The sequence below is a fragment of the Myotis lucifugus genome, unplaced genomic scaffold (assembly GCF_000147115.1).
Source record: "Myotis lucifugus unplaced genomic scaffold, Myoluc2.0 scaffold_152, whole genome shotgun sequence".
Classification (NCBI taxonomy): Eukaryota; Metazoa; Chordata; class Mammalia; order Chiroptera; family Vespertilionidae; genus Myotis; species Myotis lucifugus.
The window spans coordinates 2,032,588-2,056,829 of NW_005871200.1; the positions used below are offsets into that span (position 1 = coordinate 2,032,588).

A 24,242-nucleotide genomic window follows, 5' to 3' on the forward strand; every position below is an offset into this window, starting at 1 on the left:
CTGTTGAGTGACTGATGGCCGCCTCCTGAGGGTGAGTGGGAAGAACTCCGCCGCTTTCCCGCTTTGCTGTGGGTGAGTTAGGGCGGTCGAGCGGTGGCCCGGGACGGGTCGGGTGACACCCTTCCCCATAGAGCACTTGGCTTCATCTCTGAGTACATGTCGAACAAATATTTAAAGAGTACCTTTTGCATGGGTGCCAGATTCCTTTCCTGGTTGGGGAGCCCGCATTTATCATTTAGCCCTGCCCAGGATGACTGCCTGTAGTTCCTTATGCTGCTTTTATGCATGTTCCCATTTCAAGTCAGTCCAACCTTAAGAGCCTTAAAAACAAACAGCACAGCACAGGAAACAGAGGGAGAAAGACAGAATTGTTTTGATAATTAACAGGATGGGAACAGCAAGAGTAATGAGTGAAACTTAAAGGAATCCAGGTCATTATCTGAAATAGTTGTAACATTTTATTGGTTGGGCTGTTGTCAGTACATATTCGTGTGCCTTGGTCATGTTATAGATCTCTTATGCAATCTAGAAACATGTAATCCTAACAGAAAAGCAGTTGCTATAGCTTCCGGATATTCCCAAAGATTTATCTGGAACTTGCTAGAACTTCCAAGTTCTCAGGCATTAAAAATAATCCCCACTCTAAAATATAGTAAAATATAACAAAACAAAAACAAAAACCACTTCAAACCGTACATTTCTTTTGGGGAACATTAGTCTACACAGAAACAAATAATGTGAGGGAGCGAATGGGAACTTTGGGAAACGGAAACCAATGCAGATGTGCTAATGTGCCAGTGTGCCAACTCTGAGTTGTGGGCTAGGTTTATAGTTACAGGCCTTGGGCACAATGCGAATACTTAGCAGAATTTACAGTGAGTACATGACATGAACTTTTGATTTTTACCTTGAAAATTTGAAATTGCTAGTAATTGAAATTCCATCCTGGAGAATTTGTGAATGGAGTGAAGAACTATTTTGATCCAATGTTAAACTGAAATGAGAGAAAATAATGCTTAAAAGCATTAAGTATTTATTTAAAGTTTATGTTTTTAAGTATTCCATACCAAGCCCTATATATTTTATAAATGTCTGAATTGTTTGCTCTTCCATTTAGAGCAGTAGTTATTTTCAAGAATGTCATATATATTCCTGTATAAATGTGCAAATAGGTATACTTTCACAGTTGATGGCAATGATAACTGTAGGTCTCATTATACTTATAGGCTATAAATATTTGGCTTCGTGTTCAAGCATTCACTATGTTGCTTTTGGGATAGTTTTCAGTTTGGCAGTCCCAACCTCTGTTATTTCTGGAAGTATTGATAATCTATTCTAGGACATGGGTTGGCAGTTTTTTTCCTGTAAAGGACTGGATGTCATTACTAGTCAACTCTGCATTGCAGGGCAAAAATGTGGGACCAGCCCTATTCGGTTTGGCTCAGTGGATAGAGCGTCAGCCTTCGGACTAAAGGGTCCTGGGTTCTAGTCTGGTCAAGGGCCCATGCCCCAGTTTTAGGCTTGATTCCCAGTAGGAGGCATGCAGGAGGCAGCTGGTCAATGATTCTCTCTCATCATTGATGTTTCTATCTCTCTCTCCCCCTCTCCCTTCCTCTCTGAAATCAATAAAAAAAAAAAAAAGTGGGAACAAATGAGCATGGCTGTGTTCCAATAGTGAGTCATTTATGGATATGGAATTTGAATTTTATATAATTTTTGTGTCACAAAAGATTATTTAAAAATTTTTTCCAACTATTGTTCTGAACTTGCAGGCTGTATAACAATGAGAGATGAGATGTAGTTTGCTCCCCCCTAATCTAGAAGATGGGAAGTGCTTTCTCATTTATTGAGTAACTAAAGGTTATTGCTGTTTATTTTTGCAGTTATATACTTTTCCCTTGATTAGGGAAAGTTTTAAAACAAAGGAAGTATTGTAGTGATCTTCACTTCCTTTCACATAGACATTGCTTTTTGGCTCAGATCTTTTGGAAAGAAAGTTTAGGCAGATATAAGCTCTATTTCTTTTGTTCTACCACATTACTTTTTAGTTAATAACTGATATAATTTTAAAAATTGTCTATAATTTACAAATAATTCTTTAATTGCCCCCAGGGAAATATTTATATTGAAGAACCTGTAACCTTGAAGGTTTCTGCCTCACATATGTAACTCCTGGTTTATTTCCCTATGAAAGCCATCTTTGAATTGTGGTTAGGCTCCCAAAGCAGTGAACAAAAGCATACTTAGTGCATATTGTAGTTACAGTAGCAGCCCAGGGTCGCCCCTGTCCAGAGGGGTGACTGATTCTTCATCCAGCTGCCAAAGTATGGCCCACTGGCCAAATCCAGCCTGTCACTTGGTTTTGTACAGCCCATGGTTTTTACAGATGAACAGTTGCAATTGATTTGATGGAGCAGTAATTCTGAAGACCAATGAAGCAAAATGTTACCCCTCGAAATAATTCTGTTCTCAATAGCAGACGTATATTATAAAGCATTGTACTCAATTGTTATATTTTGAATTTGTCAAAAAATTTGTTTTCTCTTATGTTACATGCTATTCGTGATTTTGCCTGGTAGGGTGAGAAGCCTAAAATATTTACTATTTGCGCTTTTCAGAAAAATGTTGTTGACCCTTGTGTAACCTGAGCCTGAAGCTTTGAAAGGTTAAGGATGAGAGGTGGGAGGTTTGTAAAGAAAGTACAAATAGTTTGAGCCTTGGGTGGTGGCAGGATCAGAGCAGGGCTGGAAGTAAGGAGGGAAGTGTGAGGGAGACGTGGTACCCCAGTGCCTGGGCTTTATGGAGGTTGTTGGACCCACCCTGGTGCCCGAGTGATGGCTGCTGCGCACATATACTTGCAAGCAGTTCTTAAATTGAGTGTTTATAAGTTGTACATATCCAACATTCCCAGTTTTATAGGGCTTCATTCTTAATACTATTCTTTTGAGTTATGAAGTATTTTTCTGTGCATAAAGCTATGAAACAAGAGGCTACATGATTTGTTTTTTTTATTATATGATAAATTTTATATTAAGCTCCATTTTTATCACTCAGTCCTTTTTGTTTTTCTTTCTGCTGTCTTTAAATTTAGGATATAAATTGCTATAATTGTTTTCATAAGTTTGAGTTATAAAGATTATAAAACTAGAGGCCCGATGCACGAAATTCATGCAAGGGGCTTGGCCCCCACCGCCATGGTGGCTGCCTCTGCCTCGGCCCCCGCCACTGCGGCTTCGTCCAGAAGGTTGTCCGGTCTAATTAGCATATTATGCTTTTATTAATATAGATTATTATAGATAGGTAATTTATAACATCCCAAACTAGAGTCAGTCTTGCAATTGAGGCATTCCCAGGAACAAAATCAGTGCTTAACCAGTTGATATTCAAACTCACTGTGTTCTGTGTATGTGTGTTTGTTTATGTTTATATAAGTGGAAAGTATTGCTTTAAAGTAAATTTTAAATATGGGTTTAAAAAGTTATTTTGTGCTTGAAGTTGGAAGGCATTTTGATGTATAATGTTGATTAACTTTTATATACATTGATATTGTCTACTAAATAATATCTTCGTTGCACATATTTTCCAGAAAATGTCAGCTTATTATTCAAGTTATACTGCTTGACAGTGATGACCCTGGTGGCTGCAACGTATACCATAGCTTTAAGATACACAAGGACATCAGACAAAGAACTCTACTTTTCAACCACAGCCGTGTGTATCACAGAAGTTATAAAGTTATTGCTAAGTGTGGGAATTTTAGCTAAGTGAGTATAATTACTTTTTAATGAATTAAGTTCTTTTTCCACTTAAGGTATTTTCATTATTAGAAAAAAAAATCAAGCTACATTTTTATGTTTGATTGCTGTAGAGCAGTATTGCTCAACTTGCGATTTTGCTCCCCAGGAAATATTTTTGGTTGTCCCAACTTGGGGGTTGCTACTGGCATGTGGTGGGTAGACAAAGGATGCTTCTAAACATCCTATAATGCACAGGACAGCCATACACAACAAACAAAGAATTAACCAGCCTTAGATATGAGTAGTGCCAAGGAGTTGGAGAACCTTGAGCCAAATCCAGCGTGCTGCCTGCTTTGTTGCAGCAGAGACCGTATGATTCACAAAGCCTACACTATTTGCTATTTGGCCTTTACCAGAAAAAATTTGCTGACCTGTTTAGAGGATTATAATGATGATCATAGTGAACATCTCTTGAGTGTTTTCTGTGTTAAGTGCTCGGCACTGTGCATTGTGCTTTTCATTATGTCATTTAACCTTTATATTTGTAGATAAGTGCTACAATTACCCCTATTTTACTTGTACAGCATCTGAGGTCCTCAATATTACACTGTTAATATGTGGCAGCACTGGGCTTGGAATCAAATAACATCATATGAGAATCATTTTAGCTAAGGATGCAGTGTAAAAGAGGATTAAGAATAGGGACTTCGGAGTGAGACACCTAATTTTCATCCTAGCCTCGTTGGGATTATGACTTTACATGCATTTCTTACCTCTCTAAGCTTTAGTTTCTTCCTAATTTAATGGGAGAAAAAAATACAGGGTTGTGAGAATGAAATAACATTTTGTAGGAAATTACTTAGGGAAAGATTGATGATATGTGAGCCCATCTGGGTCATGTGAGCAGGTGAGACTTCCTACAGGTTTCGAGATATGAGTGGGGAACCAATGCAGAATAGGATGTGTCAGAGTTTAGGTAGAAAAAATTACATTTAAATTTCATTTAACATGATTATTAAGTGATTTCTATGTGACAGTTTTATAACAGGTGCTGAATGTACAGGTGTGAATGAAATAGATAGGGTTCCTGCTTGCTTGGAACTTAGGTTTAGTAGAAGAGGGAAAATCAGTAAACACATATGATTACAAATAATCATGTGGGGAAAAATACTGTAAACATGGCTTGGGGAGGGAGAAAAGAACAGGAAAGTAACTCAGGCCAGAAGGTAGAAAGTTTTATTGTTTTTGAGTTTAAAATATATCTTACAGGCAGCCTAACTTGTTAGGTTGAAAGTAAGGTAAAATCTCAGACCTTTCAGTTTCTTACTTAACAAGATTTATTTTTATTGATATTTGGCTTTCATTAAAAGATTCTTCATTTTGGATAATGTCAGCTAAATGAGAGGCCTTATTGTGCCTTTAAAAATAAGTGTTTCAGCCCTAGCCAGTTTGGCTCAGTGGATAGAGTGTCGGCCTGTGGACTGATGAGTCTCGGGTTCGATTCCGGTGAAGGGCACATTCCTGGGTTGTGGGCTCAATCCCCTGTGGGGTGTGCAGGAGGCAGCTGATCGATGATTCTCTCTCATCATTGATGTTTCTGTCTCTCTCTCTTCCTTCCTCTCTGAAATCAATTAAAAAAGTGTTTTAGCCCTAGTGGGTTTGGCTCAGTGGATAGAGCGTTGGCCTGCAGACTGCAGGGTCCCAGGTTCAGTTCTGGTCAAGGGCATATGCTGGGTTGCTGACTTGATCCTCAGTAGGGGGTATGCAGGAGACAGCCTATCATTGATTCTCCCTCATCATTGATGTTTCTCTCTCTCACTCTCCCTTCCTCTCTGAAAATCAATAAAAATATACTTTTTTTAAAAAGTAAGTGTTCCAAAGGCAAAAGTCTGTATGTTTAAAACTTCAGGATAGTTTCCATATAACAACCTAAGAGTGACTTAAATGAACAAAATCTTAAGGTCTAACTTCTTTTAAGACAAATATAGGGTTGTTGGAAGAAGAAGGATAGGGGAACACATTTCTTCTCTTTATTTCCTAATTTCCTTGGGGACTCAAGATTGAAATAGGACTGTTAAGCATGAAATGAGGCATTTTAAACTGTAAAATCAAATTATGGTTCAGTTGTTTTGTGACTCTTAAGAATTTTAAAAAAACCAATGTGCAGAAAAAAGCAATGAGGCCTTTGGTGTAACTTAGCAGTTAGGCTAGTCTTCTGCCAACCCACCTGCACAGACTTTGTTCTATTTTGATGTTTTATGGTATGTAGTATTTCTTATTTTTCAGCTATTCAGTGTTATGGGTATGGTCAGTTATAGTTTGTTTTGTGGAAACTTTTTTTGAAATTATATAAAAACTAGAGGCTCAGTGCACAGATTCATGCACCAGTGGGGTCCCTCGGCCTGGCCTGCGGGGTTGGGCCGAAACTGGCTCTCTGACATCCCCCCCAGAGATCCCGGATTGCAAGAGGGCAGTTTTTGGGTGACGCACCCCAGAATCAGGCTCTCTCCTCTGGTTCTGGGTGCGTCACTGGAGTACCACTGCTGCCAAGTGACCACAGCTCGGTAGGTCCTGTGTTGAGCATCTGCCCCCTGGTGGTCAGTGCGTGTTATAGCTATTGGCCAATCAGCCAGTCACTTAGGCTTTTAGATATATAGATATAGATATAGATATAGATATAGATATAGATATAGATATAGATATAGATATATAGATATAGCACACAAATTTCTAAAACTCCCCAGACAAGTCAAATAATGGTATTGAAATAACAAGTGTGGAAAACCAATTACTATACTTAATCAGCATCATCATCAATAATTAGTTGCTGTTTCCGTCACCAGCATAATGTAGAGACTCTTTTGTGAACATTTACCTGCAAAGTACACAAAGACCAGGGACAATCAGGAAAAATGAAGGAATTATGATATACAGAGTTTTGGTGGTTGGCATTTCACATGATATGGCTAACAAAAACTTGGCTGTGAAGAAGAATCATTCAAAACATTTTTTTAAGTGAATAATTTTTTTTGGTCAATGCCTGTTTTCTTTCTTTTTAAATATAGTTTTATTGATTTCAGAGAGGAAAGGAGAGGGAGAGAGAGATAGAAACATCAATGATGATAGAGAATCATTGATAGGCTGCCTCCTGCATGCCTCCACTGGGGATTTGAGCCTGCAACCCGGGCATATGCCCTTGACTGGAATCGAACCCAGAACCCTTCAGTCTGCAGGCCGACACTCTACCCACTGAGTCAAACCAGCCAGGGCCATTCAAAATATTTTAAACACAAGGAGTTTCTAAGTGGGAAAAAATTTATAGACAATGAAAAAAGTGAAATATATTTGAAATTACTGGATTTTAAAGTGAATATGATTTTTTATGGAGAAATATGTTGGTAAATTATCAGGCACTTCTTCAAAAACACATTGGCAGAAACTGAATACCTGCTATTCATAACAAAAAATATTTTATTTATTGGAACAAAGAGTTTACTTTCCAGAGGGTATCTGTGAAAATGTTAATTTCTTGGAATAAAGATAAAGGAGAATTATTTCAACCTATAAGGTCACAGATTGGTAGCTACACACTGAAATGGAAGAACATTGTGATTGCTTTTTCAGCACTATCTGATGATTGATTTAATGAAACTAAAGCATAGCTACCAGTTTGGGAAAGATAACCAGTAAAAATGTTGAAAGTTGATCGTAGATCTTGAGAGGCGAGTTGGCTTATAATAATTCACCTGGAGCAGTTTGAAATAGGGAAAAGATGAATAAAATACATGGCTGGACTATGACTGGGCCACTAAGTGAATCGAACAGGTAAGAGTTGCAACAAATTAAAGAGTTTAGAACTTTATATGTGTCTTTTCTATTTCTTGGTGTGACATTTGCAACAAAGTAAAAGATTTTCCAGACGTTCTCCATGCGTCATTTCTTGTTCACATTAAAATTGGTAATTAAAAAATATGTTTCAAAGGCAAGTAGGATATTATATAGTTTTTAAAAAACACATATTGGCTGCCAGTGCTTTATTTGCTGTGATGGAGAAACTTCTAAATATCAAAAATATTTGTTACTGAAAAATTTTTGAGTTGATTTGTTATACATAAAGCTAACCGAAGTTGATTTCATATTTTTGAATTTATATCTGTTTGAAAATTCTTTACCACAGTGTTAAACTAATTCTTTCTATACAGCTAATTCTTTCTATGAGACTAGACTTTATAAAAAATCTTTGTTTTCATAGTAGGAGCAATACTGTCACCATCTTTGAGAAAGGATAACCATTTCAGGATATTGTGGGAGAATGTGAAAGAATTATATGAGAAATAACAAAAGGTTTAGAATTTGAAAAACCTCTTCAAAGAAGAAAATACAGGGAAAAAAACTTTTTGATGATTAAAATAATAAATTTCCTCTATGTTCCCAGGAAAATAAAGTTAATGTAAAAATTAGATAAAATATTACTGAATTTTTATTTCAAATTTTTAGAGAATGACAGAAAAAGGGAAATAAACTGGAACTGCTATTTAAATGGAGAAAACTATTGAAGGGAGTAAATTATTTTTCTCTTCTTTCCACTTTAACCTATGGTAAGGTATAACTTTATCGAGTTGATTCGCATATCAGACGAGATCGGGTGCGTTCAGGGTGGTATGGCCGTAGACTGATTCGCATATCATTGCAGAACTTTATCTGAGCTATGCAAAGCTTTACCTCATTATAGACCAACTTGTTTGGCTGCTTATTTAGTATGGTCTCCATAGTAATACTCTTTACTCAGTAATATGTGTAGTCTTGGCTAATTGTTAAAATAAGTGCACATCATTTTATACTATGTGGAGATGGCAGAGACTCAATAAATTTGAATTTCATAGTGTCTTGCTTATAATTAAGGTTCATTTACAGAGAAACATATCACTGCCACATCCAAATAATAGGTGTTTCACTCCCTCCACACATTTTAAGCATATAGTCATGCTATATCTATTTCAATATATTATTAAAAAGATGTAATGGGATAATCAGTTTCATTCATTTATTAAGCCCCAGTCATGTGCTCAACACTGTTCCAGATGTAAGAAGTATAGCTGAAAACTAAGAAGGCATAGTTCTGTCCTCATGGAACTTATAATCTAGTGGAGAATCAGATACTTAAGCTAATAATAAATTGGTGTTGTTAAGGAGAAGTAGAAGATGCTGTAACTATAATAGAGGGCTTCCATTTGGATTGGAGGGCTTTCCCTCTGAGGATATTATATTTAAACTAAGACCTGAAGATTGAGTAGAAGATAGACAAGAAAAGAGCAGAGAGAAGTCAAAGAGAAGAGTGTTAAGTCCCTCAGTTTTAAAGAATAATGAATTAGTGTGTCTGGAGAATTGTGAGAGGGGAGTAAAGGAGGAGAGATCAGAAGGATATCAAGAGCAACCCTATGGGCCTGTGAAGGATTTTGGATTTTATTTGACCTTGTTTTATGTGTGTTTCTGTTTAAAGACACCTTATCTATACTTATAATAGGGTAATATGCAAATTGGTCGGGGCGCTGTCACATAACGACTGAACAGCAGGAGGGTGAGGCAGCGAGCTATGTGTGGTGGAGAGCTATGTGCGGTGGAGAGCGATGAGCGGCGGTGGGCGGGGTGGCCAGCTGAGGCAAGTGGCGGCGAGCTACTTGCGCACGGATTCGCAATATATATTATTGATTCATTAGCATTGAACTCACAGACAACAACACTAGACTCATACCTGAACAAAACTTACCTAATGTGTTTTTCTCTAAGGCATATAACAGCCTTCTTGCACTAAGGAGCACTACACTTTCTAGCACTACTCGTGGAGGCCATTTTTAAATAGTAAAATCACCAAAAAAAAAAAAAAAAAAAGCACAAAAATAGAAAAAAAATTGGCACTAAATAGACTGTGCTTGTTTACAGTATGAGCTGAAATAAGAAGTCAGAGTATTGCCTTTATTTTACCTCAGCTGGAAATGTGAGCATCAGGCCACTGAACGTTTTTGCAACTCTACATTCCACTGATGACTGAAAGTGCTGTGAGGATCGATTCTGGGATCACAAATACATTTTAGCAAATTGGCAGATTCACATACAGACGGTCCTCGGGTTACATCGGACTCGATGTATGTTGTTTTGTGGTTATGTTGCCATCTTCCATTTATTTATAAAAAAAGTTCTGTCATTTTGACGTATGTACATATGTGCTTTATGTTTTTTATTATTTATTTCCACAAGTAAAGGTCAGGAATTATCTTTCTTTTAATTTTTTTTACTGTTTCACTTCATTACTGCTTTGTATGTGCTCCATGTGAGTGAAGCAGGTGCTTATGTAGGAATGGATCTCCGACGTAACCCGAGGACCTGTACACAGAATCCATGACTAATGAGGATCAACTGCAATAGACGAGGGTGAGGGAGGTGTGAAGAATCATATCTTCCTTTGTATAGAAGAGTAGGTAAATAGAGATTTTGTGTTTTCTTTTTTGAGACAGGAAGAAAAGCAGCTTTGAGGGAAGGTGATACCGACAATTAATTTGGGGTAGGTATAATGTAAAATTTTAATGCCTCTGAGACATCCTAGTGGGCATGGAAAAATAGGTACAGAATAGGCACACACAACAGAGGTCTGGGCTGGAAAAATAAATATGGGAGTCCTTACCACATGAAAGTATTTAATCTCAGGATTAAAAGATTGTTAAAAGAGTGATCTCGTAAAAGTATCATTTTCAATGTCCTTTGACCCCGTATACATTAAAGAGTATTGTTTTCTGTACAGTATAACCAGAAACTACAGAATATAAAGAGGACATACAATAATAGTTGCAGTGTTTAGACAAATGAAAGCTTAAGAAATAACAGTCTGATATGAAGCAGTGTCCAATAATTTTGAGTTAAATTAAGCAGGATAGGTTTAAGGATAACTTCACTCAAGGGCCCAGATTAGGCAAATTAGAATCTTGAGTTGCCATGAATTTATGCAGAGGCAGTTGTAGCTCCAGGGATCCTGGTGAGCCTTTAGAGGCCTGAGGTCTGCCTAGTTACTCTTCTCTAGTGTGAGAACTTTGAGCCTAGAAAGGGACTAATTAATATAATCTTTGGCTAATGAATGTTACCTAATCAAATGTAACATCAAGGTTCCAGACCCAGTGAAAGGTCAGTCTCTGTCAGGCTTGGAAGTGGCCCAGAGTTTCTATACCTACAGAATCCTATTTGGACAGAACTCACAATTGCAATCTAGGTCAAATGGCTGACACCTATTCTCTTTGGTTCTTTCTCTTTTCCCCGTACCTGGGGTAGGAGTAGCAGAACTGCATCCCTGAGGCATGAGTACCCTAACGTTCACATTATCAGATTGTAAGACCTTTGTAAGCTGCATGGTATTGCTGGCTTGCCAAAACACTGCATGATGATAGCTTAATTTTAATTGCAAATCTTTCTTCTGCCCTACTTATTTATAATATTTTAAAAAGAACTAATTAAAAAATTATAAACAGAATTGACTTGAAAATCTTTTCCCTGATGTATTTAGGATTTTTAGCTTCTTAGAAGAGATATAGACTTGCTTCAGTGAGGAGTGCCTGATATATATTGGGGAACAGAGATCACAGACTTCATTTATATTTCTTCAGAAAAAAAGTAAAAACACCTCTTTCAGGCAGAGAAATGCATACCTTGGTGAGATCTCCAAGAAAACTGGGCAATAAATTATGAGGAAAATTCTTAAAATATATCATTGCTATAATATATAACCTAAGTTAAAATTTCCTTAGAAAAACCAGAGAAGAATGTTCTTTTTGGGGAGGGCTATTGTGAAAAACGAGGTTTTGAAACTAATGAGCAGATATCAAATTTCTTTTTCTTTTAGAGAGCAAGTAACTACTCTCTAGGATACCAACTGTTAAATCACTGTCAAAACGTGTTATGTAAAGTGCCAAACTTCCTCTTTTAAGATTGCAGCAACTAAGTTTGCTGCCTTCAGACGTTCAGGACTGTTGCTATTGAGAATGGCAGGCTGCCAGAGTGATGGTGTTAAGAAAATGTTCTTTCCTGTCTCCCCTAAAAACAGGTGAGGGAAACATACAGGTAAATACAGCTAATTTTCATCTCATTCTCATACCTCTTTAGCTGTATCTATTATTTTATCATCTGTGATGAGAAACTTTAGGCTGAGGGAAGTTATAATTTGTCAAAAATATCTAGAAAGTGACTGCAGTGATAGGAATAGAAGACAAGTTCCCTGATCTCTAGTGAAATTACTAAGCAGGTTTTTTTTTTTTTTATTAACTAAGACAAAGATAAACACTTAATAGCACTGTTAAATATCTTAATGATTTTCAGTAATTTTATTTTTTCTCTTTTTTTATTCCCAGATGTTAACATTTTACCATTCATGTTTTATATTCTTTCTATGTATGTATTTGTATTTGTGTGTATAATTTTTCCTGAACTGTTTTACACAAGATGCCATTTGTCCCTAAATTCTTTAGGGCATACTTCCTAAAAACAGGACATCTATATATATAAAAGGCTAATATGCTAAGTGTCCATCTGGGTAATGATGTCATATAGCAACGCCTGGCTTCCTCTTCTTAGCAACGACTAACCTCCTTGCAGTTTCTTCAGCCCAGGAACATGACTTGCTTGCTTAATAGCCAGGTGCAAACATTTCACACTTTAACCAAATGTCTGTGAAGCATTTTCCCGTGCCTCATCTCATTTGATCTTCACAGAAGTCCTGAAGTAGGTAGATACTCAGTAGAATCCTATTTTCTTTTCATTAGCCGGAAAATGGAGATTTAGAAAGTTTAGAAACTTGACCCGACTGAAAAGAAGAAATGGTGGACCTTGAAAATGACTTCAGGTTTTCTCACTGTGCAGAATATAGTCAAACACTGCTGCAGTTAAATATTTTAGCCTTTGTTCTCCCTGCGTGATCTACAATAATAATCTGCTTTGTGTTGATATTTACTGCTGTGTTGCTGACAATTACCTGAAAGAGAAGTTGGGGTGGTTCACTGGTCTGGAAAAAGTTTAGCTAAATCAGAAAGCAGGTCTAATTAAGCAAGTTTATTCTATGTATATAAAAGGCTAAGTTGCCTCATGTATGCATGATACATATAAAGCTCTCGCGTCAATCGCATGCGTGTGTTTTGATCTGTTATTTTCCATCGTGATTTTGGCTGACACTTCTATTATAAAGAAAGGGCGAATAGTGATATTAAAATATTTCTTCTAATTAATTTCCTTTCAGTGTACATGAATCTGTGCACTGGGCCACTAGTTCTTACATAATCACACAATATCAACATCAATACAATACTGTTTAATTCACAGACCTTAGATGACCTTGCCAATTGCCCACTAATGTCCTTTAATAGTAAATTAGTCAGTTTACATCGAGTTGCCCTATCTATAGTTTCCTTTAATCTAGAACAGTTTCTCCATCTTTTTTTTCATGCCAAGATGGTCAAGACTTATCTTGGATTTTCCCTGCCCCAACTCTGAAACCATACATTTCTCCAAGAAGCCTTGAAGCTTTGTTCCTTTTTTTTTTTTTTTTCAGAATGGTACTTAAAAACAAGAATATAGATACTAGGTGTGCTTATTGCTACTGGGGTATCATTACTTCTAGGCCCTCTCAGCAGACAGAGCTAGGAAATATATGCATGTGCACATATACACACCTATCTGTGTATACATATGTATACATATATATGTCTGTGTGTGTAACTGTGTGAATTACATATTGTTTGATACCTATAATTCTGATCCAACACTGCAGAGTTGATTAAACCTTCCCCTTTTTCATATTTGTTCCCTTCTTCAGTGGTGGCGAGTCTGGCTCCCATTATTCTCAAGATATTTATTTGCTCAATTCTAGAATACATAAGTAGATTTAGAATTTCTAACATACAATGTGAAAAACAAACCTACTAACAAGTTCAGTTTTTGTATATAGTTCTTTTTGCCTTTAGTTTTAGAGCACATAGACTGTTTGGAATACTTGGGTTATTCTTTTTCTGCTTCAGTGTAATTTTGTAATGAAAAAAACTGACCAGTTTTTTTTAGTTTCTGTTAGTAATTAATTTGGGTTTTCCCATGCTTGTTGATTTTACTTATAATTTGCGGAATGGAAAATATACTTATTTCAATGAGAAGATAAGTTAGAACTGCAAGAACATAATGGAATATGGGGAATAATGAATGGACAGTTACTTTGATAAATAAGATTTAAGGTATATGTGGTTTAATTGGTGAGTTTTAGTTATATGCGTGTCTATATATACACAGTATACACTGTGCTCCTCTTTATTTACCTTAGAGATTATTGTTCCATGTCAGTACATAGAAATCTGTCTCATTCTTTTTGAGAGCTGCATGGTTTTCCATTGTATGGATGTGTCAGATATAGGCGTCTCTATTGATGGGCATTGGGTTATTTCCAGTCTTCTGCTACTACAAAAATGAAATAATTATCTTTTTACATACACTGTAGTGTACATGTATGATTACATCAGATCACTTTTAAATTGAGAAGGGAACGATTAAATCCTGTTTTGGTGAGGGGGCAAATTAATATTTTGGTGTTGTAAACGTTCTTATGTGAATAGTTAATTTCTAAAATATTTGAATTATAAGTTACCAATTTCTAAGTTGTAATCTCATTTAAACATAAAACAGTATAACATTTAAAATATTTTGGTTCTTCATAAAACTAATTACTGTTATAATTCACAGGAAAATTACTGGTTACTTGTATGATTTATTAAACCCTGTCATAGCTATTAAAACTGACAGTTTTGATTTAGTCTTTTGTGCTATGAAGAGAAGGAAATGAAAACACTTTCACATTGCCAGAACAAAGTCAACTTTTTATTGTTTGCTATTCACCACAGTTTATAAAATAAATCTAGTAGGATGTATAAATGTACATATACTTTGGGTGTGTTTAGTAATAAAGCACATGTATCTTAAATCTTTGAGCTACTATCCACATAAGGCTGGAGGAAATTCTTGTATTATTTCAAGTATTACCTAGACTAATTAATGTAGCTATCAAATACTTATGTTGTAGATTATCCAGCCCTATTCTATTTCTCCTGCTGAGTTTACATTTTGACTGCCTCTCTGTATCCATGCTGTATCCATGCTTATAAGGGGTGTAGGGACATGTGATAGTAAAAGTCTTGTACCTCATATGAGTATTTTTGTCCTCATATGACCTCATTATTGGTTTTTATACCTGGTCCCCTAAGTCTTTTATGTAAGGTAATTATACTTAACTTTACAGATGATAGGAAATTAAGTAAGATTTAAATTTCTTAAGCTCATAAGTAACTTCTGCTGTGTTCCATTTAGCACAGTGCCTTGGTAACCTAGCCAAGGATTTTATGCCTCCTAGTAGTTCTCGTCAGATCAGGAGCTGGAAGAATGAGGCCTACTTTTGACCAACTATAGGTCAGAAAGAATTGGTTTCAGCATTTGATAGGAAATTTAGGAGGGGAGGAGGCCTTGGAATCTCTCTGCAATCAATATGGAGCCTCAATTTCTTCAGGTAACAAAAGGCTGCACATAGATTTTGTTTTAGTGATAAAATTAACATTGTTCAAGTAGGAAATACGTTTATGAAAACTAGTATATGCTTTTTGACTATACATGCTCTTTCTCTTACCTAGCATTGCTATTTACAGAGTTAAATTTAATAAATTTGTTTTTAACAAAAGGTACTCATTAAGGTACTTGGGTAAATATGAAGGCATGAAAATGGAAGAAAAAAATGGCCATTGGTTTTTATTTACTTTTTATAGTATGTTTAAGGCTGCAGTATATTTAGAATTGATTATTTATTTTTGTCTACTAAATAGTAAAAGGATTGATGATTACTAGTGTTTTCTGGAAGATATATTGCTGTTACTTTTTTTTTTAACTGTAGTGAGTAAAGCTAAATATAAGCTTTCAGAGCTGTATTAATACATATGTTAAATTAAGCAGGATTTAATCTGATTAATACTGAAATTATCATCTTTAAAACTTTCTGTGTACTGATTCCTACATATTCTTCTTTCTTATACCTATTTTTCTTTTATTCCCGAGCTTGTGTTTTCTTTTTACAAGTTCTTTTAGTATCCTCTGACATTTTTTGTAACTTTTTTCAAAATACTTTATAATTATACTAGAGGCCCGGTGCACAAAATTCGTGCAGGGGGGCGGGGAAGAATGTCCCTCAACCTGGCCTGTACCCTCTCCAATCTGGGACCCCTCAGGGAATGTCTGACATCCCTCTCACAATCTGGGACCGCTGGCTCCCAACCACTCGCCTGCCTGCCTGCCTGATTGCCCCCTAACTGCTCCCCTGCCGGCGGAGCCGTGGGACCCCCAGGCCTCACTGTGTGGAGTGGCCGCCGGGCCCCTCCTCCGCTGTGCGCGCGGCCATCTTGTGACAACCTCGTGCTACGCCACCTAGACTTTTATTACATAGGATAATATTGCTGTAATTCTGAGGTACTACAGTGAAACTTGAGCATTCTAGTAGTTAGCATTTTGGTATAGCTTGGCTTCTCAAACGTCCACATTAGCAAAGGAACCAGAAAAAGATGCTAAGACCTTACTGGCAGTGAGTAAGTAGAAGCTCCAAAGCATTGAACAAAAGATATAGTCAGAAGAGCAAAAGATCTGAAGATTAATCCAAAACACTGTTCTCTACTGGTTTGTCACATGTAAGGAAAGGAGTACTCAGACTGGCTGGTGGTCTCATCGCACCATGTTTTTGTGAAAACTGGAAAGTATGGAAGAAGAGATAAGAAAGGAGAAAAGTGACAGGGAGGAAAGGGGCTACAGCAACCTTGATTGTTGGTGCAGGTATGGTTATTAGAAATAGCAATAAGATAGTTAAGTAGCCCATATTCCGACAGGCAAAAGGGTACCAGTGATAGATCAACTGTATTATCTCATTAGCCAAAAATTAACTTGATGCTGTTGAAGGCTTGCAGTTCTCAACCTTCCTAATGCTGCGACCCTTTAATACAGTTCCTCATGTTGTGGTGACCCCCAATTTCATTGTTACAAATTGAACATAATTAAAGCATAGTGATTAATCACAAAAACAATATGTAATTATATATGTGTTTTTTGATGGTCTTAGGCGACCCCTGTGAAAGGGTCATTCGACCCCCAGGTTGAGAACCGCTGGCTTAGGGTATCTCTAATGGGTGAAGGTAAATGGTATTGCCCATAGCAGATTAGGGAAAGGAAAAATAGTGACTATACTAGAGTTTGGGGAGTCGTAGGTGGGAGATCAGTGGACATGGAAGGAGGTAGAATGTGGGAAATGGGTACAGATGGGTACATCTCATTAGCTCCTTGGGGAAGCACTCTGAATATGTCAATATATGTCAGTATTTTAGAAGGGCATTGAAAGTACGGTGAAAGCAGTATTCTATACTTCACAAAATCTGTAAGATTTATCTCTCTACTATCATATAATTGCTTACTAGTGAGAATTATGACATTAAGGAAAATGTTGAATTATGTTTTCTAATACATCACCTTGTTAATGATGGTTAGACCTCATTATTTTCTCTTTAATTTTTTCTTCAATTTTATAATTGAGGGAAAGCATTCTTTGAAAAATTCTTTATACTCTGTTTTGAGATGTTGAGAAAGTATATAGGACACCTTAGATTTGCACTAAAAGTAATTTAAAAAAGAATGTGAAATGTTTAAAGGGCCCATCTTCAGATCCTTGGAAACCCCTACTCTGTAAAATTTCTCAGAGTGACCTTTCTGGTATTTTCTGCCTCCTCTGGATGGATTGCAATCTCCCACCAAGCCATGTGTGTTACTTCTCAGCATATAGATTTACCATTGGAGCAGGGTGAATTTGGCAACAGAGGAAGATCTGTAACTCAGGATATCTTTTGTTTCCGTGGCCTATGCCAAATTTCCTGTCTTACTTAATTAAGCACTTAAGCATTGTCTTGGGGGCTGGAGTGTTGTACACTGGATAGGTATAGGTAGTCAATTTAACATTATGGACTTTTTGCTCCCCCTTAGAACATTGATGATTATTTTTGTAGGAGAAAAATCAATTAATGACTGTCAATTCTAATAAGTTAACTGTATTAAACTTGGAGTTGAAACAGGTCAACAAAGTATTATGGTCCTCCTAAGTATATTGTGAATTGTAGTTAGGCCCTTTTGATAAAGTACTTTTTTTGGTGTGATGCTTATTATGATTTACAATGGGAGAAATAAGCCAGATTATCTTGTTCCTCCTGAGGAAAAATAAGAATAGTTAAGAGCATGGATAATCAATATGCAGTCAAGTAGTAAACTTTATATTCATTATAGTTTTTGTTGGTATTAGTTACAGATTTCCTGCAAAATTATAGATAGGTACTTGAGTTTTATGAGAATATGCTTAAAAGTTGATTGTCCACTATACTTCATAAGCACTGAGCTAAGTTGCAAATGATATGGACCTGAATCCATCAATTCCTATCCCAAGTAACTTCCATAGCTACCAAAGCCTTTTTCTTTTAAAATTTAAATTTATTGTAATAAAAAAAACTTTAAAAATGGATATGCAACCTGATTAAGAAATAATCAGGGTGAACTTGATGTAATGGCAGTTAAAGTGTCAGGGGTTAAATTAAATAGGTAATCGTCAGCATTTCTGGTTTCCTGCTGTCTTATTATTTATTTAATATACTCAAAAACTCCTGGAACTTTTATCAGAGGCTGACAATGGTAAACCTGTTTTCATACTTTCCCGAAGAGAACTTATAACTGCTTTTCTTTTATGCAATTGTTGGCATTTTTTAAAATCTAAAATTAGTTGAAAATTATAAAGACAGAATAAATTTTGCTAAATTAACATCAATGGACTTAATATAGCTATTCTATGTGTGAAGAATTCTTATCCAAAGGATGCTCTTTAATTTTCCTCAACTCCTTCTCCTTTCCTCCCTTTTGTTTTAAAAGAGAAACTGGTAGTCTGGGTAGATTCAAGACTTCGTTAAGAGAAAATGTATTGGGGAGCCCCAAAGAACTGATGAAGTTAAGTGTGCCATCATTAGTGTATGCTGTTCAGAACAACATGGCTTTCCTAGCTCTTAGCAACCTGGATGCAGCAGTGTACCAGGTAAGTGGAATAAATGATAATGGAGAGCAGAATCTTTAAAAATGTTTTTATGGTGAAATTATTTTTATTAACCCTTTATCACATTATCAAATGTTTTTCTCAATAATTCTACTAATGATATCAGAAATAGTGGTGTCCGAGATTAAGGTTAAGTTCATTAATTCATTATTTTATTTCTAGGTGACCTACCAATTGAAGATTCCTTGTACTGCTTTATGTACTGTTTTAATGTTAAACCGGACACTCAGCAAAGTACAGTGGATTTCAGTTTTTATGCTGTGTGGTGGAGTTATACTTGTACAGTGGAAACCAGCTCAAGCTACGAAAGTCATGGTAAGAAACAAAATGCTTACCATAACTAAAATAGAAAACTTCCTATGTCTTATATACTTCAGTCACATTGATGAATACAGCACCATTATATTTCTTTGATTGAAAATATTTGCTCTATATATAGGCTTTTAAAATCCCGTTAGTGTATTACTAAGGATAAAATAATTTATTGGCTTTCTTTGTTTTTAGAGGGGAATATGCATAAATGTTTGAGATGGAAGGTTCTTTAATGTTATGGATGTCAAAACTGAAGTCCAAAGAGGTGAAATAACCTGTAACTAAAATTGTGACCAAAGTGTGTATGTTCAGAACTTTTAAGCCTCGTTAAGACATTTTCTCAGAAACACTGGGCAAGGTTTTGTCCATCTAGTTTTCATTTCTCTGTACCCCCAACTTCACAGTTTTTTTATCCCCCTTTTTAAAATCCTTACCTGAGGATATGTATATTGATTTTAGAACATGAGGAAGGGCTGGGGGGAGAGAAACAATCGATTGCCTATCATGTGCGCTAGACTGGGGATCAAACCCCCAACCTAGGTATGTGCCCTGACTGGGAATAGAACCTGAAACCTTTCTGGTGTATGAGATGGCACTTGAACCAACTAAGCCACTCAGCCGGGGCAGTTTTTTATCCTTCTGCACATACTCCCACTGTCAGTCATAGAGATTAAAGGGTAGAGTTTTTACTGATAATTGATAACTAAAATAGGGCAAAATGTGTACTTTACTTACAACTTTTAGTTTGCTAAGAGTTAAATGTTAAGGTACATACCTGAATTTTTAAAAATGTTATACGCTTTAATCAGTTATTTTCTTAAAGAGCTGTAGGAAGTGGAACTCCAGTGAATGACTTTCTGAAAGTCATTAGTTTCTTTCTACAACGGAAGACTCTTCAACTTTTAATAAATGAAAGTTCTTTTAGGAATTTAGGGCAGCTGGGTATGTAAGGAGAGCCTGTAAAAACAGGAAGTCAGTTCCTTTTTAGGTAGTTCCTTTCTAGTCTAGAGATTTCTCCCCTGCCCCTCCCCCAAGAAAATGAGTTTTAGATGAATATTTATTGTCTTCACATGTTTAAACATGCTCATATTCTTGGTGACATTTCAAAACACTGATCAACCATGCACTGCATATTGAACTCAGTTGTAGACTTTCAAAGAAATTTGTTGGGAAATAGGCCAATATGTAATTAAAAGTTAAATGCGAACTTTAATACCTCACACCATTAGAAAAGATGTTAGGTCCACCTCACATAGGTAATGTATGTGAAAAGTTTAGTAAACTAAAGCAGAGTTTAGGGCAGCTAATCCTACTTTTGGATCCCTCTAGAGCAGCAATTTTCAACCAGTGCCACAAGAATTTTTAAAACATGCAATACCTGACTATTCAGTCAGGGGTACTGACCTCTTTACCTAAGATTTTGAAATTAAAACAAAACAAAACAAAAAAACAAGACAACAGCCAACACAACCATAGCTGTCTGGTGTGAGTGAATCAAAATATTATTTTGTCAGATCTGCAAAAGTTATGTTTTTTTGGTGTGATTTGGAATTTTAGTAGTTTATGTGTGCCATGAGATGAAAAAGGTTGAAAATCGCTGCTCTAGAAAGTTCTTTTTTACTTTAAACAGGGTACAGCTTCCTGTAACTGCCTCATTGTTCTTCGTTCTTGTCAGAATAACTCAAATTCCTACTATCTCCCATAATACCCTCTGACTGTTTGAGGACAGTGTCACATCCTTCCTCTCCAAGTCTTTTTTCCTCATTGAGACAACCTTGTGGCTTCTTTCTAGAATTTGGTTTCTAGAGACTTCCCGATTCCTGCCTCCTGCCCCAATACTTCCTTGTATTTCTCTTCTAGATGTATTCATCTGTTACCGTTCCTCATTATGTCCTAAAACTTTACACTATCTCTAGATGTTGACTGAGCAGTGTGAGATGTAACTTGCTAATTAACTTTGTTCTAAATACTAGAGACTTGTTAAATCAAGATTATATTTGTGTGTTTTTTTTTTGGGGGGGGGGGGTATCCATTCTATAACTGGTTATAGCTATATGTCTTTATCTCTATTTGTATTATTTCAAGAGTTAGGACTATAGAATAGCCGTGTCTAATATGGCAAATACTTTAAGTAAAACTGTAACACAAATTTTTGTGTTCATTTATTTGGTCTCTTGGATGAATTCTATTTATTACTCACTAAAAATAACTTAAAACATTATTATTGCAGGTGGAACAGAATCCATTTTTAGGGTTTGGCGCTATAGCTATTGCTGTATTGTGCTCAGGATTTGCAGGTAAATCATAAAAGCATTTTACTGTTACCCAATTTTAAAAATATCAAGCTTTAAATAGGGATTTAGTTTATCTTGTTTTATTATAACATTTTATTTCCATTAAAGCTTACCTATAGTTTAGTTTATGTCAGCTATTTTTCCAATAAATGCATGGTAGTGTTTAACTCAGTTCAGACCTCAGTCTTTACTCATACTTGCAGTTCTTTAAGAATATACTTGTTCTTGACCATTCTTAGTCCAGCCCAGTATTTGTTTTTCCCTCGTAACTTCAAGTTCTTCCTCTGCTTAAACAGGGAGAAAAAAGGGGTGGGGTGGAGGGTATCAGAACACTTAATACATAAAGTAACAGCCAAAAACGGAGGGACAAGAATCAAAATCACTAACATGTTAAATAAAAAAAATCTGGGGCCCGGCCAGCGTGGCTCAGTGGTTGAGCGTAGACCTGCGAAACAAGAAATCTGGAATTGTGTAGAGACAGCCATTCTGCACTCAATCAAGAGACAGTATATGAATGTGTAACATAAGAAATAAAATGTGTTTTAGAGATAGTTCTTTCTGGTAAAGAGTATATTAGTTATAGCTATATGACTTTACTTCTATTTGTGTTATTTCAGGAGTTTGGACTCTGCTTTTTCTTTTGACTAGGAAAGTAAGCTGGATATGGAAGTGAAATATTGATTATAAAAAAAGATATTTGATGAGAGGGGAATATCTAAATTTGGGAACATACCTAATGATAGCATCATGCTAAATTTTTATTCTTAGTATAAATGAGCAAATTAGAAACAATTGTGTTGCCCCCCCACCCCAAATAATATACTATTTGATTTTTTTAGCATTACTTTGAACAATTAAATGTTTGTGTCCAACATTCTATCTAGTTAGTTCAATTTCTTAATAAACAGTTGAAGAAATGGTGAGTGGCTTACTATCCCTCTATACTGGAATAACTGAGCACTCACTAGTTAAGTGGTTTTCCCAGATAGGAAATTCATAGATGGAAATTATATGTTTTTCCCCATTTTCTGGCTCTTCCCAATATATGTTTGTCAAAATCAATCTTGTTTTTCATTAGAATTTTTAGTGGATTAGTTAGTACTTCAGTGGCGATTTCTAAATCTCTAATTCACATGGTATTTATAATTAAAATCTTCAATATCTTTGTTAAATGTGTTCATTTCAAGAGTAAAACTTACAGTAGTGATTGGGGGTGGATGGGGAGGTGTCATGCGCTCTTTTAGAGTATCTGAAAAAAGCTGTGGTCGTCCCAAACACAGAAAAATGCAGAGTTCTTGGTCCTTCTGACATTGTGTATGAATGTGGCTTGGGGAGCCTTGCTTTAAAGGCAAATGGCTCCACTCAGCAAGTTCTATTAAAATTTCATTTTGGTTGTGTTACTTACTCTGAAAAAATCCCCAGTACAGGTTACTTTGCAAAGCTGGGAATATTCACTAATAGGCAGATTTTATAAGGATGTGATTACGATAATTGACTCTAAAAGTATAGTTTTCCAGCTGACCAAAGCAAGTCTTTTTATTAGCATTAATAGAGTTTTGTGATGTATCTTACTGCTATAATAATGGCAGAAACTGTTCTTAACAGTAATTTAGAGTCCTGTTAAATGCGAGTTAGGAAGTTCTTTTTAAGTTAATTTCTAATAATATCTTTGTCTCATATTTGCATGTCTAATTTTCTTTTAGGAGTGTACTTTGAAAAAGTTTTAAAGAGTTCAGACACTTCCCTTTGGGTGAGAAACATTCAAATGTATCTATCAGGGATTGTTGTGACATTAGTTGGCGTCTACTTGTCAGATGGAGCTGAAATTAAAGAAAAAGGATTTTTCTATGGTTACACATATTATGTCTGGTTTGTCATCTGTAAGTATCCAGGAATCAAAGGTTCTGGGTAGACCCTTTAAAAAAAAAAAAAAAAAAAAGAGTCAGATGTCTATTTAAAGCGTTTATAGCATTTTAAAGTTGTTCCTTTATATTGTGAACACTAGTTTGAAACTGTAATTTTGGTTTTATTGACTTAATTTTGTGGCATAGCTGTACCAAAGCAATCTTGCTTTCTTAATCAGAATTATCTAATGTGTTAGCAATAAATGTGTACAATTTAGTAGTGGACCACATAGCCCTTTGGGCATCTGAAAAACAGTTTTGTAGGAACTATTGCTGAATTTTAATATAACTCTCTCAGGTGGCTGCTTCTAAGGAAAATAGCATGGCACCTTTGAGGATGAAAATTTCCTTACCATCATAGAATGTTTCATTTATTAGCATATTAACATTTTCTTTCTTTCTATATATAAGTTCTCGCAAGTGTTGGAGGCCTCTACACTTCTGTTGTGGTCAAGTACACAGACAACATCATGAAAGGCTTTTCTGCAGCAGCAGCCATTGTTCTTTCTACCATAGCTTCAGTGCTGCTGTTTGGATTACAGATAAGTATGTCTTAGTTTGTATTTTCAAGTTTTTAACATGGAAAAGCCTCTCATTTCCTTGATTTGTCTTTTAAATGTGACATGGTCATGGTGTTTTACAGAAATTCCTAGTTTCGTTATAATTTATTCTACAAGTGCTGCAGTTCATAGTTGTGTGGAATATGGGTCAGCAGTACTTAGGTGTTTTTAAATAGTTCTAGAGCTTAAGTTGAGGGGTGCTCATTCTGTATGAAAGTGAGGGGGCTACTGTTAAGCTTTTTTACAGGCAAGAC

The 24,242-nt window shown here is 35.9% G+C and overlaps 1 protein-coding gene across 4 annotated transcripts in view; it reads left to right on the top strand.

The window, feature by feature from the left end:
- SLC35A1 (solute carrier family 35 member A1) overlaps positions 1–24,242 on the top strand; it is a 66,273-nt gene that overhangs the window by 1,108 nt on the left and 40,923 nt on the right. For 2 of the 4 annotated variants that reach the window (XR_002830847.1, XM_006095357.3), the window contains exons 2-7: positions 3,587–3,764; positions 18,741–18,900; positions 19,081–19,233; positions 21,461–21,527; positions 23,228–23,404; positions 23,840–23,974. Coding sequence is in view for 3 of the 4 variants with exons in the window: in XM_006095357.3 (XP_006095419.1) it covers positions 3,587–3,764; positions 18,741–18,900; positions 19,081–19,233; positions 21,461–21,527; positions 23,228–23,404; positions 23,840–23,974 (870 nt within the window). In the remaining variant the exon portion in view is untranslated. Of the gene's footprint in view, positions 1–12; positions 32–3,586; positions 3,765–11,707; positions 11,824–18,740; positions 18,901–19,080; positions 19,234–21,460; positions 21,528–23,227; positions 23,405–23,839; positions 23,975–24,242 lie in introns of those variants that run through there. The other 2 variants (XM_014461393.2, XM_014461396.2) reach the window with 2 other exon arrangements.